Here is a 27,748-nt window from a genome sequence, read left to right on the forward strand (position 1 = left end):
CTTTACAGCCACTACAGATCACCATCACCATAGCAGTGCTGGCCAAAGCCTTGTAATGCACTACAGGAAGTTCTTACAGCAAAGGAGCCATTTGGCACATGGATATGTGCCAAAATATGGATATATTTTCATGGAGAAATCACCTCTTAGATCAAGTTCATGCAAATTTTCAGTACCTCTTAATGAACTGCCTCAATACCTCATCAGAAAAGCAGAGAAGAGGAGAGACGTGCAGACATAGAGGCTTGTTGGCTCTTGTCAGTTGGCTTTACCTACAGGATGAAAAATATCTTCAAGCGGACTTCGAATTAAGAGAAATGTTTCTGCTCAGTTCTGGATACTAAGATCAAAATTAAGTCTTTAAGTAATAATGATAGCAGCTCCAAAATGTTTTCTTGTTGTTTCTTGGGTTTATCCATCCAGACTTTCTCTTCTACACATCTCATCTCCTTCTTTATCTGTCCCAACTCACTATATTTCTCTGTCCAAAAGGGACCATAGGCAAAGCTTCTGTGTAACACAGAGCCTATAAAATGCCTAGAGCTTTTGTAGTTGACATGTGACACTGCAGCCTCCTTAAGAACAATCTCTAGGAGGGCATTTGCCTCGCTTGCACGGTGTGCTAGTCCTTTGGGCATTTTTGGCTGCTGTGACTCAAGTAGCAGGATGATTGTACTAAAGATACTGAAGTCATTTATGACACTGAACTGCAGCACAAAAGAGCACAGCTTGCCCCTCAAAACATTAAAAAGAGAGAAAAAAAAAAAAAAAGGACAAAAAGAAGTCAGTGTTCTTAAACTAGAATATATGTTGCATTGCTTCTCTGTGCCATCCTGCCCTAGCATTGTCCCTGCTGCTGCACATTCAGCAGGACTGGTATCCTGACTTCCTGATTAATATCAGGAAAATAAGAAATCATGATGTATATTCTGGCATGCAGTGCAGACAGCGCCATTTCTATTAAGGTACCTTTCTTGCTAGCTTGGTCTTACGGTACAAGTAAAGCTGCTTACATGGAATTGATTGTAAGTAAAGCTGACTTGAATCATTCATGCTGTCTGAGTGATTAAAATTCTCCAGATGGATCCTCAAAATACAAAGGTCATATAATTAGTCTCCCTTTAAGTGCAAAATTCTTTCTTTGGGGTCAATTTGCAAAATATAATGTGGAGTGTAATACACACATCTATGTGTAGGTCAGCTTGGAACATCCCTGTGTCATAATACTTCTTAGCTTCAGAAAATGGTCCCAGCTTAAAAGACAGACGCTTCACACTCACTAATGCACAGAGCTGTTGTATTTCCTGTCATATTTATGAATGCCATGCGAGCAGCAAACACCCTTCTTATAAAGGTGTTAAGTAAGAAGCTTAATGTTTTATGTCAGATTTTCAATCTCAATTTTTCCTTCCCTCCAAATCTCCCTTAGACTGCCATTAAGAATGTATCTATTTTTTTTTAGTGGATGGCAGTGTATTGGTTACAGATGAACTTTTGTTTTGTTTTGAGTAAAACAAATTCTTTCTTAAAAAGATGACAGTCATGGAAAAAAAAAAACAACAAAGATGTTGGTCATGGAATGAAATACTTCTAAAAATTTTAGAGCAACCTATAACAGCCTAGAAAAGTCAAGAACCCTTGTACTGAAAATGCTCTTATTTTCTTCTGATGCTTAAAAACTCTCCTAAGGCTGTATATAGCCATTTAAAATGCGAATCAAAGAGGAAATTTGGTCAAATGAATTATTAAGAACTCAGCTGCAGTATTTTATCACAGATAAACATGCGCCATCTAATGGAGATGGCACACCTAGAAAGTTAAGAGTTAGGGGAAAGCAATAGGTGAGGTCTTGAAAAGTAGAAGGAAAGGTTCTAATTCTAAAATAAATTCCAAAATCCCTCTTTTAATCTTTAAAAACTTATATAAGTATGTACAAGCTTCAGTCAATTGGGGATCCTTCCTAAAAAATACGTAACATTTGTCCTAAAACATAAATAAGAACTCTTAATCAGCCAATACATAGTAAGATATAAAGGATATTTATACAAGCTGAATAGCCTAATTTCTTGCCGCATAAACCAGTGAGTTAATTAATATGCAGCCAAAGTAAACAGTGTGGGCCTGCTGAAGAGGATGACATAAGGCAATCCATGATGGTCACTTAAAGAACAGGTCCTCAGAAAGAGCTCCCTGCCAAAGCTGGCCAACCCACAGCTAAACTAGGATGCTTGCAGTAAATTTCCAATACTGAATAGTCATTGTCATAAATCATCCTTTCTGCAAGTGCAAGAAAAGGGATGGGATCCTCATCAGATCTCACTAATGAGCAAGAAGCTCATCTAGCTGTCCCCAGGGATCAGCTGTCTTCTCCCCTTCCAGACACAAAACCAAAGGTGTCCCCATACCAGCTGCCACTGCTGTTGATTCCCCAGCAACACAGGAGGACTCTGAGTGAAGATTCCATTCCAGAGCTGATCCTTCTAGACTGTGGGGTGGTCCTTCTGCTCTGTCACTTGACTGGATGGATTTGTGTTTCCCCCTTGTACAATATGGGGACAAGTGCAGTTTTGCACCAGGTGGAATCCTGGCACATACAGTATTACCTCTGCTGGCCCTGGGAAGCGAGGTAAACATAGTTCTCAGCCAATCTGCAGTAAATAAACCCAGTGCTGCCTTTGAAATATACTCATAAATTTAAATCAATACTGTGCCTGGAGTCTTCACTCCTTGATAAGAGCACATTTTTCATGTTGCAAGCATATTGCTGAGACTAGAAGCTGAATCCTTGTCTGCCAGCCAACATCTGGGATATCATTTTTTAAGGCAAACATTTTAGGTCATTATAAACTGCACTAATCTCCCTTGTTGAGATTTGCATTTCTAAAACAAAGAGCGATCATGATGCATTTGTGCTGTCACATACTATGGCATTTAACCAGGAGGTTAATTCATTGATTGACTTACCGCCCCTCTACAGATTGCTTTGCTACTAATCTTCCATACAAATGGGGTTAGAGTTAGGTTTACCAGCACAAACAGAGTGTACGGCCACTCCTCTAGGATGCAAAGCCCAAGGAGTTCAAAGGATAAGAAGAATACAGCATTACTGAAGAAGCAACAAGATGAACAATAATATCCACACGCTGAATATGGCAGAAGTTAGAAGGAACACACAGGAGGAAGGGAAGCTCCTGCTTCCAACAGCCAAGGCTGGGCACAAAGGCAGAGGTGACGGGGAAGAGAGCAATGTCCCCACTTGCAACCTGTGTCCACAAGCTGCCTGGCTGCGGTGCAAAGGTTCCACCTTCTTGTGGTGTCTGAAATGGTTCTCAGTTGGTAGTTTGGGCTGTCCTGCTGCCCTAGAAGAAGGTTGTGATGGCTTGAAACCCCCCAAAGGACACTCACTGCTCCTGGTGACTGTCACCACTGAGCCACCTCTTGACGGTGGCACTGCCATGGCTGAAACAGATAGAAACCTGTTGTGAGACTTAAACCACTTGAGACCATGGACTAATAGAAAGAAAAGAAGTAAATAATCTTACTACTTTGAACTCTTTACAACAAAAGCCCTCATCTATAAGGGCTTCCAGGAAAATATAAAAATAGAAAAATAGAAAAGACACGTTTGTTTCTTCTCTGCCCATTGCTCTTCCTGCACCAGTGCAGAGCAAACCTACCCTTAGAAGAGTTGTGAACACCCAGCACCTCACCACATCAATCCCTCAGGGCTGCTGTTATGGTTTCAGAGCTATTCCTACCCTGCAGGTAGATCCTGTCAGTCTGTCAATCAGCGCAGATGCTTGGGAATACTTTCTGATTATTGAAAGTATAAGCATCATGAGCTTACCAGCTCAGAGACCTCATGGGCCCCAGGGAGCTTCTGGCATCAGCCAGTGTGAAAGAAAATAACAACTTCTGTCAAAGTGACATAAGTTTTGCAGTCTGCAGGAAACCTTTCCTTATGTCCATCGCCAGCCTTGTGCCACTGTGGTTGTCATCATCAACCAGCTATTTTTTGCCCACTCTCTCTTCTTCCTCCTCCGTGATTTGTGAAAACTCCATATTTCCAAGATGCAATTTTCATTCCCGCTCGTTCCATTCCAATGCACAAAGGGAGCAACCTCAAGGCTGTTTCTAACTGCAGTTGTGGGAGCTTTGGCTCTGGAGCAGCAACCCACCACACCATGCCATGCCTCACCTCTCTCAACCTGGAGGGCTGGAGCTGAGCTGAGACTTGAGCAATTCTCAGACTTGTGAGCGTGTAAACATGTGAAGCAATAAGCACTCAGCTGGTGAATAAGGATTAGATGAAGGATTTTCACCCCTTTGGTTCCATTGTCTTCTCTCTCATCTTCCTGTTAAAATGCTTTAACTATGAAATTCAGTAGATTTTTCCAATGGGTAAATTCAGGGGATAATGGGTAAATCTTAGGTTCAGGCACAAAGGAATGAATGACTGAGTGAAGACGTTCCAGCTGCCTTTTCAGACCACTGTATCTGAACAACAATCTCCTGCTGTCTCTGGAAAATAAAATAATCTTAGTACATAGTCGTGAAGACTGCTATTGAAAAAGGCTTAGCAAGACAGGCTTCAGTCTGCTATCTGCAAAGCATTCAGTCTTTTTGCAAAAAAAGTAATGAGTGTGCTTTGAATGCAAACTGATGAAAGCAAAACCTGGCTAACTTAGACTTTATGCTGCATGGATGAGAAACCATGTCTAGTTTGAGTGTCTTCAGTTAGGTCATCGTCCCCTAGCCTGGGTGACCCGTCTCAATTATGGGTTCTTTTTTTGAAACAAGTTCTTCCTGTACATTACGCTCTAACAAAAGCACCTCACTGGGATGGAAAACTGGCAGAACTCTGTCCCAGGCCATAGAGGATGCAGCCAATGACATACTGCTGTCTTTATGGATATTGAGTCGGTCTTAAAAGGAGACAGAAAGCTGCTGAAACATTCTGATGGACGCATCCATTCATTAGCAAAAATTATGTCTTAACTAAAAAAAGAAAAAAATATGAAAACAGCTCTATTTTCAGCTAATCAGAGAGTACCTAGGACTTCTTTAACAATTACAGTATTTTAATATATGGTTAGATGGCTTTTTAAAATTATTTTATAATTTTTTTTATTATTATTATTTTTAATCTTTAGAAAACAATTGTAGAACAATTTTTTCCCCCTTAGTGTAGAAAGTCTATAGGCCAGGGTGTTATCCTGGATGGACAATCGCAGCCACCTTCCCTGATAAATATTTATTCAATATTTCTCCGCTTTTCATTCTTTGCCCTACTTAGTCTTATGCAAACATAAGGGACATTGTTTGAGACTTAGACAAGGAAAATAAATACAAGAATGTTTTCTGATCTGCTCTAGTTAGAAATAAAATACATTGTTCTCTATGTTTTATTAGTGCGTCTGGACAATTTTGAGTTTTTGGGAAAGTACCAAACCGGTAGTATTCAAATGGTTGCCAAGATACAACAGGGTAATTGTAGCTAGTTTGTCCTGTTCGCAGTGAGGAGCTGGACTTTTCTGGCCCATTAGTCTTCTTTATCATCACTGCGAAGTGGTAAACAATGGGTCTGAAACGTATATGGGAGATCCCAAAGTGCAGGTAAATTTAAATATTTAGCCTAGTGAGGAAAAATAAGTCCTAAGAAAAAGGTTACCAGTACATTTGTGGCGTATTTAGATTTCTGAGAAATGGTAGAAACATTTTGTGTGCAAGTATCAGTGAATTCAAACACTGTTGATGTGGATCCAGCAACAGAAATAATAAATAATACCCCAGGAGAGACCTCAGAGGACCAAAATTAATGGAATATGTTTCTTTCCTTTAAGATCTCTGCTCACATTTTATAAGCTACATACATGGTGGGTTCATCGCACAGTATGTTCAAGGAAGCTACAGATTTTTTAGGTTGGAAATGTATTTAGTTTACCCTCCTATTCCCAGGGTAAGGATTTCCATGGATCTCAGGTTGTTGCGTGTTATACTATACAGACTGGTCTCTTGTGATTTCCTGGAGAATACATTTTCTGAAACAAAAAGCTTTTTCTTTATACAAACTGTGATACGACTTTCAACAGCTGACAAAACAAAACAGTGAACGTATTCAGTAGTATGTAGGAGTGGGTTTGGGAGCTTCTGTTTACATACAAGAATTGCTTGATGCAATGAATCAAGTCTTTGGCATCTACTTTTGTCAGGACCCTACAAACTCTTTTTCCTTGTGTAATAATATTTATTCTCAAAGCACCCCCAACTACAGCCTCAAAATGTCAGTGTGATGAATACATCTCTCTGAAAAGTTGCAACAATACTTCCCTTTTTCCCATACCATGAGGCTGTGGTTAATGCTTCAGATTCCTTTCCTTAATTTCCCTCCTACGCTCATTTTTCTCCATTACAGCTTGCTTGAAGTTTTGCTGTATATCTATCATGAACAAATGCACACTTATGAAAAGAAATATTATTAAACAATCTGTGCAAATCTCGAGCCTGTGTCGTTTATTATACTTAAATAAAAACAGATTTTTCCAAATTTCCAACTATGTCTTGATAATCACCCATAGGATATTAACAAAATATGTTTTATTGCTTGCAGTCATCATATGCTTTCCAGAGTTTGTTCCAGTAACAATAGCATGTCCAAATATGTGTTTTAAGTGAAGAAAAACAAGCAAGAGCAGCCCACCAGTGAGATTTCAGTGGCATTGACTCACCCTCGTGCTGAGGAAAAGCATGCGGGGCCTCCTTCTTGGGAGTAGGCCATGGTGGTGCCAACAGAACCCAAGTTCTGTGTAACAGAGGTGATGAGTCATTCCAAAGCCTTCCTCTGACCAAAACCAGGATCCATCCACGGTCCCTGGGAGGAGAAGCTGCCTGCTGAAGAACAAGAACATGGCGTCTCTGCTTGTGCTGCAGACAGAGACACGTGTCACCAAGGATGTGGGACCTGGGACAGTTTGATGTCTTCATTACCATCTCTTCATGTCAGAACTGCTGTGTAGCACACAGTGCACATCAAGCATAATGAATGTGGTGGTGTTGGTGCTGCAGTAAACAGCATATATTATTGACTTCATTTGAAAAGAAAAAAAACGCATCTTTTTTTTTTTTCTGATTAACAAAAAACAAAAACCCAACTCTTTGCTAAAAAAAATTAGAGAAGTAAAAGCCACATTGATTCCAGGCAATCTAAGTGAATCTCATTGCATTACAATCGAGAAAATATATTCAGGTTTATAAATGGCTGACTCTTTGTTATTATTATTATTGCTATTACCGTTATTACTGAAGGAAAGAGAGAAAATTAAAAAAGAAGGAAAGATCCTATTATATTTCTTCATGTTCTGAGTTCTGAGTCAAAGTTTTTTCTCCTCAGGTCACAGTACTAACAAAAGGATAATTTTCTAGTTGGTTGGGTGTCAAGAATAATCTTTATCTAGCTTTTTAAAACAATTAGCATTTGCAAGACTATGATTATCTTATGTGCTAATGTGCAGTAACTATTGCAGGAATTCACAGAGGCAATAGCTTGAAAACTCCACAGTTCCTTTTAACTAGTTTAGATTGAGACAGGCAAGAACTTGTGTATTCAATAGTCAGGGTATGGTGGGCATACTCCTTCTCCTGAACTGTGAGGTGAATTGTTCCTCATGAATAAGGATGATATAAAATTGTCAGGCATCAAGAAGAACGATAGTAGACATTGAAAGTCTTTTAATGGTACATTATCTGGAAACATATATGAAAATGTGTATGGAAAGCTTGTAAGTAGCAATACAAAACTAACAATAACTCTAGTATAATTCAATATGGGAAAAAGTGTCACAAGGATGGAGAGGTGGAACAAAACACTGAGTGGAACAAAGCACTGATTTCCTCCATCAGTGGTACCCAACACAACGTGATGGCAACTGTAAAGATGGCCATATATTCCTCACTTCACTTAAATTGTACACAGATAGTTACACAAAATGAGTACCTGTTTCCTTCTAGGCTGTCAGTACCGGACTCACTCTGCTTCCATAAACTTAAGAGAAGCAAAGTGAGAAAGTTGTTCATAGAATCATAGCCAAAATAAAATGTTTTATAACACAGTCACAGTTCTGTCGTCTACAAAATGATAGTATTATGTAACCAAGCAAGTGCTGGCTTTTTATTAGAAACCGTAATAATTATATTGACTGGAATCATGTGGTGCTAATTGGTTCAAGGTCTGCTTTATTTGCTTAGGTAGGCTGTTCCTCCTTTTTTAACTCAGCATAGATTTGGTATTTCCTAGCAGTCTCAAGCACTAAGAAAAAAATGCATTTTTATTTATATAGCATTTGTCATGGTAAAAGCACAGAAAAGCATTATCTTATGGCCAAAAACACAAACAGAATCTCTTATCCCAATAGATGAATGCATATACTTGACACAAGTTCCCAACGCTGTGAGAACACCACCCATAGAGCAACCAACACACTTGCAGCATTGTGGGGCCAACCCACTGCCTTGCAATCACACCACCTTTCAGCATTTGCCTTGACCCTGGCTGAGGGCTGAGATCAGCCAGTCACCTGGGAACAATGTGGGCCAAACACCTGAGCCAGCCCAAGAGGAACAACACCACCAAAAGGTGTTATTACAAGGCGCCTGGTAATGAATATTTTCTTTAGAGGCTCACCAGCTTAACTAATTTAGTGTGCAAAAGTCTCAACTTTCCTTTAAAACAGGCTGTTTCTAGCCCACATGGTTGGAAAGGCAAACATGAAAATGAAATAAGAAACCCATGGATCAAAATGCAATCTTCAGAAAGAGCCCAAATGTCTTATTTTAATTCCTCTCAGATTTCATGGCATTGGAGTCACACTTTTTAATATATGGGATTAGCAGCAAAGCACATGTATAATAAAATATATAATATTTTTTCTTATTTTAATTAAACCTGAATTTACCAAAATTCTAGGATTTCTTGTGTGCTTGAATGTTTTTAGAGGTGATCTGTTTTCTTTCATGGGTGTGATATACACCATGGTCCAAGAGCAGAGACCTCTGGAGTGCTCAATGAAACTGACATCTATCAGAGGTCTGAAGCAACACCTTTGCAGAAGGAGATGTTCTGCTGACAGTATGGGTGAAATATCTGTTTTGTATGAGTTAAAATATCTTTCTGGATAAACCCAGAATTGATCAGGAAATGCCCTCTTTTTCCCTCTTGGAAGATCCAGAAGCTGGCATGGTGCTTTCAGCTAGGCCATGCACAGAACTGACATGCAAACCTATTGCTACTGTGGTTCAGCATCTGACAAATGCTTGTTTGGTGTAGTAAGTATGTGCAGCTCCTCCTCCTACACTGAGGATGACAGGCATAATTAAAATGATGAAAAAACAATATTTGGAAATCATACCGAATGGTACTCTGTCACAATTAAAACAAAATCTTGGTGGGCTTTGAAACCTGTGAGTTTAGTGTTGAACACAAACAAGTCCAAATCCAAATGGAGTAAAATTAACCTGAAAAAAGGTGCTTTCTTATGAAAGGAAAACTAAAACTTGTCTGTAATGTTTATGAAGACAGAAACAGTGTCAAATTTCCCCAAGGACTGAATTGCGTGTAGAAATACATCCCTTTTCTTGAAAGTTTTCCCAGATCTAAAGACAATTCCATAAAAATTTTTAGTCCGTTTTTAGTTTTAGCACAAGAGTTTATATAGTAGTTAGCTAAAGTAGTGAGTTAGTATAACAATTTGAAGCCAAAAAGAGAACATCTTTCAAACAGACGCAGCAGTGTAGCTTAAATCTTGTAGACAAAACCTCAGAAGTAAGCAAGGAGGAGCTGATGGCAAATGCACGTCCACCACTGACTCCAGCAAATATTACCTTTGAGTTGACAAATTCAGCAGAACAGTTTGAAAACATTTGGACACACAGCCTCTCGAATGATTTTACTACTTTGAGAAAGGGAGGGGTTAAGATCTGGTTGCTGCTTAGGTCTACTCCACTCATAGGATCTCTTTATCTTTCCTGGAACATCTTGGAAGTCTTCCTCGACATATAAATGTCTTTGAAAATCTTAGTAAGAGACTCAGGATAATAAAAAAATATATTATTTTTTTAACAACGTGCTTTGGGCTTCTCAATCACAAACATCTGGGAACTCCTCCAGAGAAGTAGGCTTGGGCCAAGGGTTTCCTTCTCTCTTCTCGCTCTATATGACATCCCTAAAATTGCATATACGGCAAAAGGAGAGACACCATTGCTGGCACTGAACAATCCCAACATACATCCAAAGTGATGGGTATCCAAGGCACACAGTGAGCAGTCTCATAAAAACATTATATTCCTATTCATTGCAATGACTGATTTAACTCCCGACAAGGTACCTAGGTGTAAGTCATACTTCATGCACTAGAGCTTCACAAAACAGTCTTCTGTTAAAAGACCAGAGACTGGTCACCAAGCATCTTCAGAGAAAGGTTAACACACCAGGATTTCTATTGCAATGGGTATGGCATACAGCCTGTTGTCAGCCTGTGCATCCCACAGCCCTTTTTTAGCTGCCACTTCTGCTGGAGGTGACCCAGAAGTGTGGTATAACTAACTGATTCTTCAGCCCTTAAGCAAGAGGAATCCACTCCCAGTTGGAAAATGCTTATTTTTCATTTCTTAGCAAAGGAGCAAGTAGCTAGCATGCATTTGGCAGCCACCCTCTGTTTTAGGCAGTGCTCTAGCAAGGGAAGTGAGGTCAATTTTTAGCAGATGGTTTTATCTATGTCTCAGAAGCCCTCGCTCAGCTTTATTTCTATTTATTCCAGAGACTCCACTTGTGGTTCAAGGATTGCACCAGAGGTGTGATGATGCATTGTAATCAGTGCTGAATGTTCTGCTTGTTGAACAATTGACAACTGGCAGCCTTCACCGTGCCTTCATTTTGGAAGTACTTCCTTCAGTGTCACTGTATGATGAAATACATCAGCTCCCAGCAGCACAGGACCACCTGGATCCCATTCGTATCTGTATGATTTAACATCCTCATCAAAATTAGTTTGAATAGCAATTGGGATTTGGAGGGGCAGGCCACAGAAACCTCACAGAGCCTTTCAAGCAAGCACACCTCCAAACGCTGTCCCAGTTTTCAGCACTCCGTAACTTCCAGGTTCACCAAGTAGCTGAGTGGGTAACAGAATATCAGGGGCTCTGAAAACTCACAGGAACTGCAGTACTGCTGCAAGAAGAGCAGCTGTACCTGTTAAATACTATGAGAGCTAAGCCAAAGACAGGAGCAGCCTCTCTCCAGTAGGTGGTAAAAGTGGTTATCCAAAGAAGTCAAGGATCTCATTCTTTTAAAACAGGTGTTTTTCTTCTAGAACTTGCAGTGATCTTTTGATCAGAATCTGTATATCACGGTATGCCAAGGATAATTTGGCTATAAGATAATCCAAACCCATACTGAAAGAGCACTCAGAGTAAGACCCCAAGCAGAGCTGCCTCTGCAGCCCCATGTTAGCAGAACAACTGCAGGGCCTTGCTCCTTTGCTAATGTGCCTAGCTGCAAATGCAGGCAAAATTAACAACAGAGAAAGGAATCTGAACTATTACAGAATTATTAATCCTATCCATGGAGGACAGAATTAATAGGAACGAATGCAGTATTTTAAAGACCTTGGTAATACCAGCCCAAAAATCTCATATTCTTTCCTAATAGGCTTGAAATACATTTTGTAGTTCTTTATTTTTTAATTTTTTATTTATTTTGCATAGGCAGATTGGGGAAAAAACATCTCAAATAGTAATTTTTGCTTTGCTTTATTTTTTAATATGAAGGGAAGGCATGTTATTTTCACCTTCTGCCTCATCAGGGAGGCAGATGTTAAGTAACAAAGAGATCAAAACTTATTTTAACATTACAGCATTATGACTGACAATAATTGTTTCTTCGAGAAACTTTGAGAATTTCCTCATGGCAATTAAAAGTGCCCTCAAAGAAAAAACTTCTCTGTTTAGCACCACATGATTCCAGTCAATATAATTATTATGGTTTCTAATAAAAACTGGTTTTCTTTTACACAGAGATGGAAGGAACAACTGGGGAACCAAGTCTAATTCTAAGTAACATAAAAAAGCCATATAAATGGATGCTTAGTTCAGAAGGATCTCTAAAACCCCATCCAAGCTGCTTTTAATGCCTATCCCAGCAACGCATTCAGGAACCCAACTCAAAGGTTGTGCTGGAAAGTCTCCCTGGAAAAAAGAAGGAAAGATGCAGTACAGTCCTGGTGCCACAGACCTCTGCAAGAGCAAGTATTGCTGTTACATAAAACTCCCAAATGTTATTTATAAATTTCCATTTATTTTAGGTAAGTTCCTGTGCTTTTCTTTCATCCTTTATGTTTTTCCCTTGGTGAACAATTTCTGCTATTCCCGTCTCTTCTCATTTACACGTCTGGAAAAGCCTTGTTTATAAAACGCTGAGATCCCAAGGCCACGTAAAATTTTGATGAGATGTGTTCTCGTGGGGGGTGAGAGGATTCAACATTTCACCTGAAAGCGCCTCTTCAATTAAAACTAGGCCATTTCAGTCAATCCGTTCACATGGCTGAGACAGCAACCCACGCTTTCTGCTTGGCTTTGCTGGCTTGGAAGAAAGTGATTCTGCTCCAGCAGAGGCCCAGCACCTTCCCACTCATCGGATGGCTACAGCAGATGTGCTGGGTGCACATCTGTGTGCTTTGGACCTGACCAGCTATGGGGACTACTACCAAGAGACCCCTGGCACAGCAGGACCTTCTGCTCCTGCAAAGCACCAGCCCCAGCAGCTGAGGGATTGGGATTTGCACCATCCCGACCCCACACACAAATAGAGAATTAAACACAGAGCTTTTCTGTAGAAAGAAAGAAAAAAAAAAAAGCACAGGGAGGAGGCCCAGGGCTTCCCAGGAGCTCTGTTGTTCTCACTGCAGGTGATTTTGGCACAACCCCAATTCTCCTCTCTCTGCAGCCACCTGGGTCTTGCCAACTCTCACTCAGAAAGGATTTAAGTGGATTTAATTTCTTTCAGTGGATTGGAAGTAGAAGTACTTCCTGAGCCATAATCACAGGGGTGAGGAGATGAATCCCTGCACAACAGGCCCCAGTAGGCACAGATCTATCCAAGGGCAGAAGCAGGTTCTGCAGATCCCAGCACCTCAACACTGCTTTCATCTGTAGGGGCAGCATATAGAGGAATCTCCTTTTTACTCACTTTACTTTGACTGGGTTACATCTTCTCATTTTTCAGTGCAAAGTCAGCGATGTGATTTGGTGTGCTCTTTAGAAATCGAAGTAGTTGCAGTTTGACATAGTGCCTTGTGATTCCCACTGGATTTCTGTTTAATCCCCAGCCAATAAGACATCTTCTGAAGCAGCAGAGCAATGCTTCTCCACAGGTTGATCTGGACACACAATGATCAGAGATGGACAACAGGCCAACGTGCTTTGGAGCAGAAGTCATAGGTTTGACCCTAGATCTCCGACAGCTTCAGAGAGATGCTCTCCTCAGGCTTTGGCTTTCATTTTGCATATTTCCCTCTTGCTCCAAAACAGAGGAGTAACAGCATGACAGCCTGGGTTCGTTAAGCCCTTCGGACCCCTGAGGCTGGCCTCAGACCAAGGAACACAACCCTTGGGCTTCCGCTTGTCCCTGCTGAGGCCTGCTCTGTGGGCGGGCAGCACCAGGCCAAGCTGGGCCGCAACCATCGGCACAGGGTTCAGCACACAGCTGTGCTGCAAAGCAGGTGTTGCTGCCCCTTGCAGCTCTATCCAAATTGACTTCAAGCATGTGAAATAACTTTCAGACTGCGATGAACACGGACGCCTGAAATATACACGTAGTTAAGTTTCCTCTTGTGACTTATTCAGATAAGATATTTTTCTTTTCTGGGTTTTTATCTCAGTGTGCACACTTCCCATATACCAAACATGGAGTATCTTGAAAGGCTATAATTCAGGGGAAAATATTATTACTTTAGCCTTCTACCTCCCACGTCACAGAGTGCAGGAGAAGACTTTGGCATCAAAATATACAGTGTGAGAACACCAGGTCACCATCCAGGTGTCCAGCTTGGCATGCTCACTTTTGACCCCAGTAATCTTGGTGTGTGTTTAAAGGCAATTTACACTTTAGTTAGTATAATATATCTCCTGAGCACCTCTTCAGGTGGCATCTACAGGATTACGAACCAACCTGCAAACCTGAGCTTGTGTTCTTTCTGTGACATCTGTTCATTAAAACTGGGCTAGTGTAACAAAGCTGTGAGGACAACTAGGAACCAGCTCAGTTATCCTGGGGACTTCTGTGAGCTGCAGAGCAGAAAATCTGCAGCATGTGCCTAGAAATCAGTTGCTCTGGAAAAAAGTAGGACAAATGTTAGGAAAACCAGGCCTGAATGGCTAAATAGAGATGTGGTGCAAATAGATTAGCAATACAGTGTGAAGTCCTGTAGTAAACTGTTATTTTTCATCTTATCATAGAAACATAATCATTCAGGTTGGAAAAGACCACTAAGATCATCTAATCCAACCATCAACCAATCACCCAAAGCATATGGTAGTCACCATAACTTCATCTCAATCAGCAGACTTCCTAAAATACTGCATAACCTAATGCTAAAAGATCCTGCATCTATACTGAAGTGTCACAGAAAACTAGAGGTGCTGCACTGGTAACTGATGCTGTTAATCACAGCACTACCTGTACTACCTATAAACCTGGCACTTGGTACTTGCTATGGAAACTGTTATACAGCTTTATACTCTCTTCTGTTTCCTGGTCTTCTAAACCATTAGTATAGAAAACTCACTATTTTTATTTTACCCAGTCAGATGGCAGACATCTATTTTTGAAAGGCAGTAAGAATCTGTGCATTGGTCATAGGATAAAGAGAGGAGAGGATGGCTAAAAGGGAGAAGCAGGCGAAATCACACTTCCTGAACAACATTTCTAATGACAGAAAATGTTAAACAACCCCAATATTTCCTTGGTTTTTGGCTTTAGAAACCACCAGGCTTTTTTTTTTACTGCCTTCACAAAGCTTTGTAAGAAGCACCATGAATTTGAAAACATAAGATACTAATCAATTAGGTTCCTTGTGTTCCTCTTTGCCTTGTTCTATTAAAGCAACCCGTGAAGTACCAGTTTGGGTCTCTGCAGCATGGGAATTCCTCCCCATGTCTGCACACAGGCTTTGCCAAGCTCCATGGGGTCAGTCATTACCCATTGTTTGAGTCCCAAGGAAGCGCATTAGCTGCGAGACCATCTTCCTTTCTTTTAGGTTCAGTGACTACAGCCCTGAACTGGATCTATTACTATTTGAAGCAAATCTTTGGTGCAGAACAACGTTCCTGGAAATATAGAAAATGGAGGCAATAAAGGATAAGCAACTCTTCAGAAATGAGGTCCTAAAAGTGGGAGCAGATTTTCAGCACCCATAGGTGAGGATTCATCAGGTTTTGAAGATGTAATGTGTAAAATTTCTTAGCTCCTTGCCACAACAGCAGTAACCAGTGAGCACATCTTGCTGTTTGGTTCCCATCACAGCCAGGGGACCACATCACCTTGGCACCCTCTCTAGTTTCTCTAAAAGAAAGGAAATCACTCCCACCTCATTGGACTGCTCTTGGAGCCTTTCATCTCTCGCTGTCCCAAGTCCTCCAGAACTTCAGTTCCTGGACTTCAGAAGTGCTAACATTCCCAATTCCCTGGCTCTGCCAGCGGTTTAACAGCAGCAAAGCCTGCCTCCTGCAGTGCCAGACACCAACGGCTTCTGCCTCCTGAGGTTTTATCATGCTCCTGCTAGTAGGCTGAGGCTAGTCCAAGTGCTTTGAACCTTCTGGCTTCAGAAACTTCGGGTTTTGATTGCTTGCTGAATTGTGCTGTCACAAATACCTGCGTTAGTCCCCGCTGTGTTGCCTGCAGCCCCCCCCCAGCCTCTAATTACACAGCAACATGTACCCACGGGGGTGTTTGCTGAACAATACAGACCTTTGTAACACGTAGAGAATGGGAAACCATTGAAAATCAGCTTAAAGTAAGTGTATGTATTCAGTACTTTTCAAATACTGTATTGAAATAGTTCAGCCACAGTTTCCAGGACAGGACTGCTCCGCAGCACCACCTGCTGCAAATACACTCGGATTGCCATCTGCTTGGAGAAGCACATGCATTAGCTGTTAAATGAGCCACACATCACGCTCCTGCAGCTTTGGGTTGGGAACAGATGTTGTAGGATTCACTTTGGGATGGATGACGCAGCACTGCTACGCAGTGATTCAGGGACTGACTCATCCATGCCTGTTTAAGAGGTGTTACTTAAATGTGTGGATTTTCCAGTCTAATAATTTTTTTCCTCATGCTTTGGTAGTACTACTACAGCAGGAAGCACTTCAGCTCCCCTCGGTTTGGTAATTCTACTACAAGGCAACACCATACTTAACAAATACCTTTAAACCATCCAATAAAGACTGAACAGACCACTTTGTGCACAACTGCCACAAAAGCATTTTTCAGTGGTGAAAAACCGTTCATCTGTCCTTTTCCTGGTATATGATGCTGTAGGATGCCCATCATGGTAAGAAAGGGAGTTTTCTTTTGCTCCCTTCAGAATCCTTAGTGTTGCGCTAAGGTTTGAGAAGGGAATCATGCTTGGCAGCATGGGTCAGAGCAAGCAAGAAGAGTGCTGGTTATCTCCCCCAGGAGACCAAAAGGGCATCTCACTGCCAATGCCATGATATGAACAGCATTTAACACATACCTTTAATATCCCCCGAGGTGTAGACTGTCCTTCTGCCTATGTTTTGTTTCTTTACCCCATCCTCCAGGTGCCCTGTGCTATACACTGCGTACAAGTCGAGTTATACATTCATTTGCACCGTGCAGCACCGAGAATCACTTTCCCTCTATTGCTCGGTGCAGTTCTGGGGGAGATCCTTACAATTCACAGGCTGTGGACAGAGCACTGCCTTTGCCCCTCTTCTCGTCCCACAGCACTCCGCCCCTGCGAGCTGCAGCTGAATTTCAGACGTGCGCTGCCCTCTGGTGGTGCTGGAAAATCAGCACCGGGGAGCACTGAGCAGCAGCTTCAGCCCTCTGCTGCTGTGCATTGCAGATAATTAAGAGGGGAAAATTAAAGAAAATCCTCCTAACGTTGACACTTTCCCGTTCTTAGCTATGCAGGTAGCATACAGCCTCTCTTTCAGATTTTTAACCTAGTCAAGCAACACGTATTTTATTTCAGTCCCTTCCCACAATAATCTAGCTGCTTTACCCCCCTTTAAAAGAATTTCCCCCTTCCCCATCACAACTGCAGTGCTGTACTCTGCTGTACAAGCTGAACAGGGCTGTGCAGCGTGCAGCCCTTCTGCAGACCCATCCCACCCAGCCTTGGGGTGAGAGGTCCCAAAGACCAAAGTTCATAGTGAGCACAGCTGACACCTTCCCATCCAAACCAACACAGATAAACCCACTTATATCATTATTTTCATTTCCTAAGCCTCCTCAGATGGTCAAATAAATCCATTTCTCCCTTCTCTCTGACAGCCAAATGCCTCTCCTCTTTCTGCTTATTTCTCCATCCTTTTTTTTTTTTTTTTTTCTACCTTGCTTGGTTTTGTTTTGTTTTTCTTCAGTGCAATTTCACCTGACTGATTTCTCTCACTGCTCCAGGATTCCATTTGACTCAATTGCAGGATTCCTTTCTTATCCACCCCCTGTACCTTCCTGCAGCTGCTGTGCTGCACCCTTTGGTTCTCTCCCCAGGTGCCACCAGACAGGAGTTTTTATCACTTTACCTTTGATTTCAGCACACCAGGGGAGGTGTTGGGGTGTGTAGGCCCCACCATCCACAAATGGGAGGACAGGGGGACACTTCTCAGCTTGCAGACAAGGACAGGTACAATTCTAGGAGCTGCCTCTCAGGCTGGGTTTAGCTTTCCGCTGCAATGCTCTGAGTGCAAGCACAACCCTTCTCTTTGCTCATTTCCATTCATTATTAAAGTAGAAGTAGAAGATCATTTTCTGCATGACGTATGGCCAGACCAAGTAAATAACTGCAAATTAGTCTGAGAAGGGTCTTGCTTAAAGATAGCTTTCCTGGGCACTCCTTGGGTAAGATGCCACATGCAGTGCCACCAGCACCATGCTGTGAGTTGTTAACCCCATCGACTGCTACTTCAGTGGCCAAATAGCACTTCTAAAGCCCTTACTGTTATATTTTCAGCATCGTCAATGCAGATTATCCATATCAGAAGGCACATTGGAGGGGGGGGTTGTGTACTCCTTCTGTCCCCATGGTTCCTCTGTCCCCACCCAGACCCAGAGACACTTACACAGCACACCGCCCTATGCTTTTCCACCAAACAAATGGATGCTCAGCAGCTGAGAGGACAAGGGACAGGAAGCGTTTCCTTCCCGTGAAATGCAAAGTGCTGATTACTATTTTTGTCTCCCTAAAGCCTTACTTTCTGTTAATTGTGGCTTAGCGTGCACACAGCAGGCTTCTAATTTCCAACGGTACGTTTCAGCCCGGCAGTCCATTAAGCCCCTGCCACACTGGCAATCACGTTAAGCACTCTTCTACCGAGGGAGGCAGCACAGAGAGCTGTCCGAGTTTCCATAAGAGCCGTGACTTAAAGGCAATAGTACCCAGCAGGACACTTCCAAAACCTCTCAAACCTCTCCTGCTGATGACATTGTGTCTCTGATTGAAACCACGTCAGAGAGTTAGTACAGATAGCATGGACCAAATCCCGCAGCAGCATCTCTGCAAACCAGGACTTCTACTTATTAATACCTTTATCCTAGAAGTACTACAAGAACAAAGTGACCCAGCAAATCTGGGGATCCTAGAAGGATACGTATTTTTCCCTTTTATCTGCCTTTTCTTTTTCCAGTGTTGAGAAAGACGGGGGGAGGAAGGAGGGGAGGAGGGAAGGAACTGCATGTCCAATGCACGAAGTATTGTGCACGTTTACCACAGGATGGCACTGCAACACAAGCCTTCCTGTTCGAAAAACGCAGCAGCTCAGCAGAAGCACTGCTGGGGAGAGGTATCACCAGCAGTAACTTTGTAACACGGTTGAGCCCCATCTCTCATAAAACAGCGCTGGCTGGAAGATGGATTCATTTCTGGTTAGAACAGTATATTCGGTACTATGATAAGTTTGCTGTTTATCTTATTTAGCTGAAGCCTACCAGCCTGTGTGCTGGACTCAACAGATAACAACGTATTGCTTTTCTGTGTAAATCAGCCCGCTTTTCTTAGCAGGAGAGCTTTTGTTCTCACTGCATCTTCCAGCCACTGTGCTTGGCCCGAGCATGCAAGGTCTTAAAGAGAACGCATTTTACATTCTTCTGCAGTAGCAGCTGAAAACACTTGGAGCTGACCCCTTCCCCACTGCCTTTGGATTCAGGAAAGCTGTGTCTTTACCTGATTACTTTTGTTCAGCAGGGATAAGAGCAGACAGAGAGAAGAACGCATTTTCTGAGCTCTTTGCAAAGAGTCGCTGCTGCAGTTTGGCAAACATGGGAACACACCGTCTTGAGAGCGTGTCCAGTTTCTTGGCAAATTACTGCTCTGGGGAGGTAGGCCAACTCAGTGCTGCGCCGAACAATAACGATGATACTGCATTCTTTCACATTTCTAGCTGCCAAGAGAAAGGGTAAAGGCAAGTGGAAGATCTTCAGATGGGCCTGCTGCAAGTCCAGAGTGAAGCCACTGAAGGTCAACGGTGCTCTGGCTGCAGGGGAGTGGTCCAACACTCACCATTACTCAAGAAAGTCAAATGTTATTTGATTTTCTGGAGCTCATGAACGGGAAGAGGTGATGTAAAAGCAAACACAATGGAAACTTCACTTTTGGAAAGACTACTGGCTCCTGCCATATTATAGATAGTTATGGCTCCTTCCCCCCGTGTTATGGGGTTACACACACCACGGTGACATGCAGAGCACAGCTCTCTGCTGAACTTACCCACACTTGGGAACATGTGGCCACCACCAACCATCTCCATACAGGGAACCTGTGGTGGGTACTGGTGCTGATTCAACCTGGAGTAGAAATTTTGGCCATGCAGCATGTTTTCATTTAGATTGCACATATGGGCAATGGACAGAACCTCTCTGGCAAGTGGTGAAATTCAGCATCATGCCTCAGTGTAGCACAAACTAATCTCTTGAACAAATCATACACACTAATGTTCATATTAAACAATAATAAAACTCATTAGCATTTAGGGCTGACAAGACCTTGAAGATCATCAAGTACAACCACAACCTAACCATACTACCCTAACTCTAACAATCCTCTGGCTCTAGCCACCATCAACTAAACAGAAATGTGGCCATGAGAGTTCAGTTTCCCTGAGCACACGGTGTTGATTCCAATTCAGAGAACATGAAGCAATCCACTCTCAGTTATCTAAGAACTTTTGATCTGTAAGCACTTCTGAAACATAGATGATCAGAACTGGTTAGCTCTAACTACTAACCCAAACTACTTATTTTAGCTATTCCAAACATCAGAATGAATACAAATTTTCTCATTTTTAAAACAGCTCGTCATCAAGTCTTCATTCCAGTCCCTTTTTAACTGGATGTACACACCTTTTCTGGAGAGGGAAAGATACAACGTGCAACTGATTCAATAGCTAACATGACCTTCTCACGAAGGCACACGGTACTGAGCATCCTGCTCAGATCACTTGTGTAGGAACCAAAAGGAAACTCCATAAAAGCTCACCATGGCCAGCACTGGACTTCACATCAAGCCCAACAGCTGTTTCTTGGGAAAATGTGTGATGTGAATACATGATACATATTTGTATTAATATAAATGAAGTACATAAGTCATATGAATGCGTTGCTCTAAACTCTGAACATGGCCAATTATTTAAATTTCAACCATTATGTGAATAGAAAATATCTTTTAAAGACAGCCACAAGAACTGTGGTTAGGAAAGTCCATTTACTAAAGATATAAATTAGCCTTGGAAATGCATGCAAATGCAACTGGCTATTGCAGTTACTTTTGGAATTAAGGAGATACAGAAATCCTAGCGTGAGCAAAGACCATTTGTGAACAAGAAGAAACAAAATTTTGGCTGAGTTCAATTAAAAAAATTTAATGACTACATGACATTGATAGTTTGAAAAAATGAATGAATTACATATACTGAAAATGAGATTATAAGTGTAACTGGAAAAAAAATGACGCTAACTCCTTGTTGCAGCATCTTAGGGTTAACACTTCACCATCCCAGCCAAGAGTGTAAGACATCACCTTTGTATGAATGCATTTCCACTCCATACTCCCACTGGGGTAAAAGAAGTTGCAAGAAACTGAGAAGCAAGATGCTTTACGTTCTCACAAGGAGAATGTGATATAGCTGTCGTGAAGTGTGCTGACTGAAGATGAGTCTCATCTCTTCAATCAGCATCTCTTTGGAATGGGAAAAAAATGTAAATATCCACGCACAAAAATAGAATTTAAAAAAATAAAAACTCCTTTAAGCACTGTATTTGTGGCACTAAATTTACACGTTATGTCCTCTTCCATAAAAAAGCGTCATCAAAAAGAACTTGTGCCAGTTTTGTATTAAAAGGCCTGTAGAAATCTCTTAAAATTGCCTTTGTTGTTGGTAGCATAGGTCCCAGGCTTCTGTCTTCAGGTCGTCTGGTGTTTGACGCAGGACTTTTTGTAATCAGAGCTTCTTGTTTCTCACTTAGAGGTCCTGTGGTAAAACAGAATAATATCTTAATATCTTTCACCACCAATGCCCTTGCTAAAGAAGACAAATGACTAACTTGGAAGGCTTGCCAAGGGAAGACAAATGGAATTTGTGTTAGCAGAGATTACGTTTCAGAATACTGAGTGCAGGCTTAGATTAGTAAAATAAATCACTGTTAGTAAATATGGAAATAATGTTTTTTCTCTCACATTAATTAATCATCTCTAAAACCAGCAATATAAATCACTTCTAAAGGAAAAGATTTGTTTTCAGAAAACAATGGAGACATTGAGTATAAATCCCAGTCCATTTCAGAGTCAAACTCCTTATACACTGTTATTTCTTTTTATGAGGTGAGTTGTCCAATATCTGGTAGAAACTCCACCAGATTCACTCGTGTCATGAAAGGCCCTTTGTTGTTGTTTTTGAGGCTGCCAGTGGGATCAAACTGACACACAGCTATGGTTGTATATACATTCCAGGATTCCATCTTAGCCCTTGACTATGTACGTCAGAAAGATAGATAAGAGCCCATAGACTTTCCCAACATAAACCATTTTTCAAGAAGATGCCAAGCTCTTCATCTGTTCAATCTGCTACATTCAAACTTGCTCATCACCTAGACCAGTGTTTGGACCAGCCAGACTATTTTGCAGCCCTATTTCTGTCCTCTTGCTACTGTCAAATCAGCGTTGGGCAACAGTTGGTCTGGGGGTTAGCAACAGATGTCTCAGTCAACACAGCAAAAACACAATTTCCCCCTTCTTCCCAGCTAAAAACACAGCCTTTCATCATATACAGATTTAGATGCTGGATCATTTTTAGCTGGCAACAGTATTCACAAATAGGTAGCACTTTAAGTTATTTAAGCTGCATGGGATAGCTCTTGCACCTATGTAAACCCACGACAAACAAGCCCTGCCTGCCTTCAGAAGCAGGACTGGCTTCTTTCTGGTAAGCTCTCTCTCCACGCTGCAAAAGGTTTTGAATTTTTTTTCTTAATATAGTCTTCTTAAGTTCTCCTAATGCCAACAGTTCTATGGGAATTTGGAAATTTGGAAATTTTAGTTTTATTTGACTCCAGGCAACAAGATTAATGCATCCTTCAAGACAGACTCACGCATTTCTGTTTTGTCTGCTAATAAAGCAAAAATGACCTAGAGGAAGGATAACAACAATTTTATGCGTACTTATCTCCAATCAGTCAGAGGACACCTACCCAGATCCAGAAACTGAAACACCATGTGCATGGTGTACTTCACATTTGATGCGTGGTCCTCTAAGCGAAGAACGAGTATCTGATCTTTGTCAAAAACAGTCAGCCAGTCCAAAAGATACACAACATAAAGCCCAACCTGCAACCTTACCTGTAAGCATGAAAAAAAAAGAAAATAATTCATTTACAACACTTGGAGCAGTAACAAACCAGCACTCACCTGTGTTTTGTGGGCAAAAATCCCAGGTTTGCTCTCTAGAAGGACCATGAGAAGACAGTACCTGAAAATGCTTTAATCTTCCTCTTGTTTTCAGCACAGCTTAGGGAAATCTTTGCAGATGATCTCAGGGTGGAGACATCATTTTACAAACGGCCTGACCATGCACTCCAGATGGCAGAAGCACCAATTTGTGCAAACCAGAGAGAACAGGGATGGGTGGGAAAGCTTGTCCTGACCTAATCTGTCTTTCTCACCCCCTTGGTTTTACATAACAAGTTGCAGTATTAAAAGGGCTGTCTGACATTCTTAGAAGTCCAGCCTCTGGCTACACTTAATATATTTTTTTTTTTTTAGGTCTCTTCAGGCTTAAGATAAAGGAACACAATTCCTGCATCATAAGTACTTTTCATAAAAGATTCTTAACTTCAAGTCACACTTCCACAGAACTGATGAAGACAGATAACAAGTCTCTTTTGTTTCTTACGTTGACTCATGAAATCTACGCTGACACCTAAATTCCAGCAAAATAATTCTGAATTACTGCAAGTTATTATTATTGTAATGCGTTTTCTTGGCTTTGGAAAGAACCTTAATTTTCTATCCTGTATGACTTTTTTTCACTGTTGCTCTTCCTGAACGTTGCCTCTTTCCCAAGCCCCAGTGTCTCCCCCTGCACATCAAAAGGCATTCACTTCCCAAGCCATTCGCCCTCCCATAACATCCGCATCTGCACATTTGATTTGATCACTGTGGCCCTGCATGCCTTTCTCCAATCAACATATTTTTTCACCGATTCTCTGCAAGAACAAGCCAACAAACATCCCTTTCTGTACATGCTGGCACCCGCCACTTCTAGTGACAACGTCTATGACGTTCACCTCCCTTCTTTCAGGAACATATAAACCAGTAGCAAAACAAAATTCTTCTGCTACAGCAATTAGCAAAAAGTCACAATTGGCAATCGAAGGAGCTCTTAGGGGAAAATAATCCCTGCATCTGTAGCAAACGATGCACATAAAAGAGCCTATTAACTTGGCTGAAGAAGAGGCTGAGGTCCATCAAGGAACCGTTAGCATCTGTGTTTTATTACGAACACCTGCCTGTGTTCATATCATCTTCTGAGGGCTGCCTAAGACAACAAATGAAGAGTGCTTCTAAACCCTGAGGAAGGAGAAAGAAAAAAAAACGTTCTTTCCCTATACTAGAAGACAGTTGTGCAATCAGACGGCTAGGAAGTATTGTAACGCTGCCTGGCAGCAGCTCATGTCTGTGAGGTCCTAGAGGCCTCCATCCAAGCCTGGCAGCTCCCATCTACCTGCTGAAGTAAGGAAGAGGAATATCCCGCAGGTCTTACAGCAGTTTGGCAAATAACTCTGTAGTACACTATTTATGGTTATTTTATTGACTGGAGGAGGCAATAGCTTCACCCTAGTGACAAAAGAAAGAAGTAATCCCTCCAAAGCCTTTGAAGTCTTAGCAAATTAAACAAGATTGAATGGCAAACTGGCCAGACTTGATGCTTCAAGCCAATCTCTTCCATACTATTCTGCAAAGCCTTTCTTCTCACCCCCAAGCAATATTTGAAGCCAGGTCTACACTAAACATGTGAATTCTGGTATGACAGGCTCAGCACTCTGATCTCCTGGCAGCAGTTTCTGTACTTCTCATCATTTCTGGATGTCCACAATTCTAAAAAGGTTTTATCTAGTTATTGGTAGCCTTCCCTTGAAAAAGAATACATAGTTTTTTCTGATTTTGAGGCAATTTCATACCACAAATATCCTTGCCAGAGCTACTTTTTGGAGAGATCTGCAAAAAGCTTACACATTAAACTGCAATCTTCACTAAATGTGCTCTCCATATGCCTGCATAATAGAACAACCATATTACTGCTATTGGCATTCATCAGGGAACAGACTGGTGAGACAGCTGAGCCAATACATCAGCTTTTACATGCCTGCCTGTGTATTTATGTCATCTGCTTCACAAATGAAAAGAGAATTTTACTTCTTGATGCTTATAGGCATAGTACTTTAGCATTTTAATAACCTTGACACAGCGTGTTGTTATACAAGAAAGGAATCCAATGGCATTGGGAATACGTACAGGCATGGCATTGTTAAGGGTGTTGTTGTAGACACAGGCTCTCAGGGAGTAATCCAGCATGCAATTCTCAAACAGCTGCAGCGATTCCGCCACTTTTTCATGAAAATCTTCTGCAGATTTATTAGCACTTGCAAAGTACAGATAATCGGAGTACAATCTGTGAATGAAATACGTGCGAGTAAATGAGAAAGGAAATGAAAGAAGATCTATTTACATAACAATTGCAATCAGTGGCATGAATTGAGAGAAGAGCCACGTGTGAGTAACATGGCCCCACCCGCACTGTTCGGCAATACCACGTTTTGTACTCATTTTGATGGGTTTTGGCTCAGAATGGCAGTTACTCCAGGGAGCTGCTCACCCTCATCCCTGCTTGCAAGGTCAGCATCATGTGAAATCCAGACGCTAGTAAACTGCATGAGCAAGTATTTCCCTCGAAATGCAAAGTTCTTGGACATACAGAATGGCTTAGGTTGGAGTGGACGTTACAGACCATTCAGTTCCAAGTGCCTGCTTTGTACAGGGCTGCCATCCACCAGCTGAGGCTGCCCAGAGCCCCATCCAGCCTGGCCTTGAGCATCCCCTGAGATGAGACACCCACAACTTATTTGGGTAATTTGCTCCAGTGCCAGCCTGTTCCAATGAACATACATACTTTACATGTATGGTAGAACAGGTCTCAGGTGATATCAGTACCCCATGTTCTACACTGCTATGGATAGAAACAGTCCTCAAAAGCTTACAACCAAAACCAAAAGAGGAATGGGATGAGTTAGAAACAGTGATTTTTCTCTAATTACCAATGTGGTCATCATCAACAATAGGAAAAATTGCAGGCTTCCTAGTTATTGCAGTTATTCCACCTCAAATCCCAAATAGTTTCTACATCAACTTCTCAAAATTCCCCCAGATTACCAGTCCCACTCCTTTTTTGAGGACAGCAGGACATGGCCTCATCTCTTGGTAAGAGCAGAGCCTTGTGTCAGCCAGCAGCAGCAGGAATTCCTCTAAGGTGCAGCTCAGGATGTATCCCCTCATGGCATAATTCTTAGTACAAGCTTTATGGTTGTTTAACATCATTCAAAAAAGACCATCTAAAATCTTGTCCCTTGGGGGAAAGTGGAATGGAAAGCATCCCAAAACCTAGATGCCAGTAACAGATCTACTTGCGTGTTAATCCTTAAGAATTTGATTAAACTCTTCCAACAACACCTGGTTGAAAGATAATGATCATGGATGTATCGGACGATCATGTGAGAGGGTGACTGCTCTTTGCAGAGCTTGGCCCACTGTTCAATCCACAGACCAACAGCAGATGCTGTAGCATGGCATAAATATTAAGACCGTGAATCATCTGTGAACATGGTATTTTAATTTTCTTTCTTATTTAGTCAACCTTGAAACACTTCAGAGGGAGCTGCTTTCCCATTGTGTTTGCAGCATATCACAACTCCACAGCACCACCCCTCAACACAAGTCTATTGATCCTATCAGCCTCATTCAAAAGACATGGGCTGGTTTTATTGCTGTGGCAGCCTTTTGTACTGCACTAGCTTTATTTTTAAACTTCCCTAGATTGCCACAGGTACTTTAAAATACATCATTTTATTCGGAAAGATTCGGCTCTAATCCAGCAAAGCACTTCAGCACAGGAACAGCCCCTTTGCACTTATTTATTTCAGTGTTTTGCAACAACAACAGGATCTTAATTCCCACATGACATAAATGAAAACTCTGTTCACTTAAAAAGGAAGAGAAGGGATGCAAATGTTGCAGACTGGTTTTCATTTCATTTTTTACATTCTTTAAAATAGAAGTTCATAGAATCATAGAATGGCCTGGGTTGAAAAGGACCACAATGCTCATCCAGTTCCAACCCCCTGCTATGTGCAGGGTCGCCAACCAGCAGACCAGGCTGCCCAGAGCCACATCCAGCCTGGCCTTGAATGCCTCCAGGGATGGGGCATCCACAGCCTCCTTGGGCAACCTGTTCCAGTTTGTCACCACCCTGTGGGGGAAAAACTTCCTCCTCATATCCAACCTAAACCTCCCCTGTCTCAGTGTAAAACCATTCCCCCTTGTCCTATCACCATCTACCCTCATAAACCACCGCTCCCTCTCCTGTTTATATGCTCCTTTCAAGTACTCGAAGGCTTCAATGATGTCTCCCCAGAGCCTTCTCTTCTCCAAGTTAAACAAGCCCAGTTCCCTCAACCTTTCCTCATAGGAGAGGTGCTGCAGCCCTCTGATCATCTTAGTGGCCCTCCAAGTTACAGCAAACTATAAAAAAACTAAAAAAAAAAAAGAGGCAGCAGCACCCAATGCCCCAACTATTAAGAACGAACAACAATCCTGATTTTTGCCCAGTCATTTCCATCTGGCAAATACCAACTTAGTGCTTACGTGATGCTGCCTGGCATCACCTCCCATGCCCAAAGGACACCCAGCCG

The 27,748-nt window shown here is 41.8% G+C and overlaps 1 protein-coding gene across 5 annotated transcripts in view; it reads right to left on the reverse strand.

Moving 5' to 3' along the window:
* Window positions 1-21,130: 21,130 nt before the first annotated feature.
* The window catches only part of CHST15 (carbohydrate sulfotransferase 15), a 49,202-nt gene continuing 42,584 nt past the window's right edge, over window positions 21,131-27,748 (reverse strand). For all 5 annotated transcript variants that reach the window (XM_046943178.1, XM_421811.8, XM_040702527.2 and 2 more), the window contains 3 exons: window positions 25,299-25,455; window positions 22,976-23,123; window positions 21,131-21,759 (listed from right to left, as the gene is read on the reverse strand). In XM_046943178.1, the coding sequence (XP_046799134.1) occupies window positions 21,569-21,759; window positions 22,976-23,123; window positions 25,299-25,455 (496 nt within the window). In that variant the 3' untranslated portion in view covers window positions 21,131-21,568. The remainder of the gene's footprint in view (window positions 21,760-22,975; window positions 23,124-25,298; window positions 25,456-27,748) is intronic.

Source organism: Gallus gallus, chromosome 6 (genome assembly GCF_016699485.2).
Source record: "Gallus gallus isolate bGalGal1 chromosome 6, bGalGal1.mat.broiler.GRCg7b, whole genome shotgun sequence".
NCBI lineage: Eukaryota > Metazoa > Chordata > Aves > Galliformes > Phasianidae > Gallus > Gallus gallus.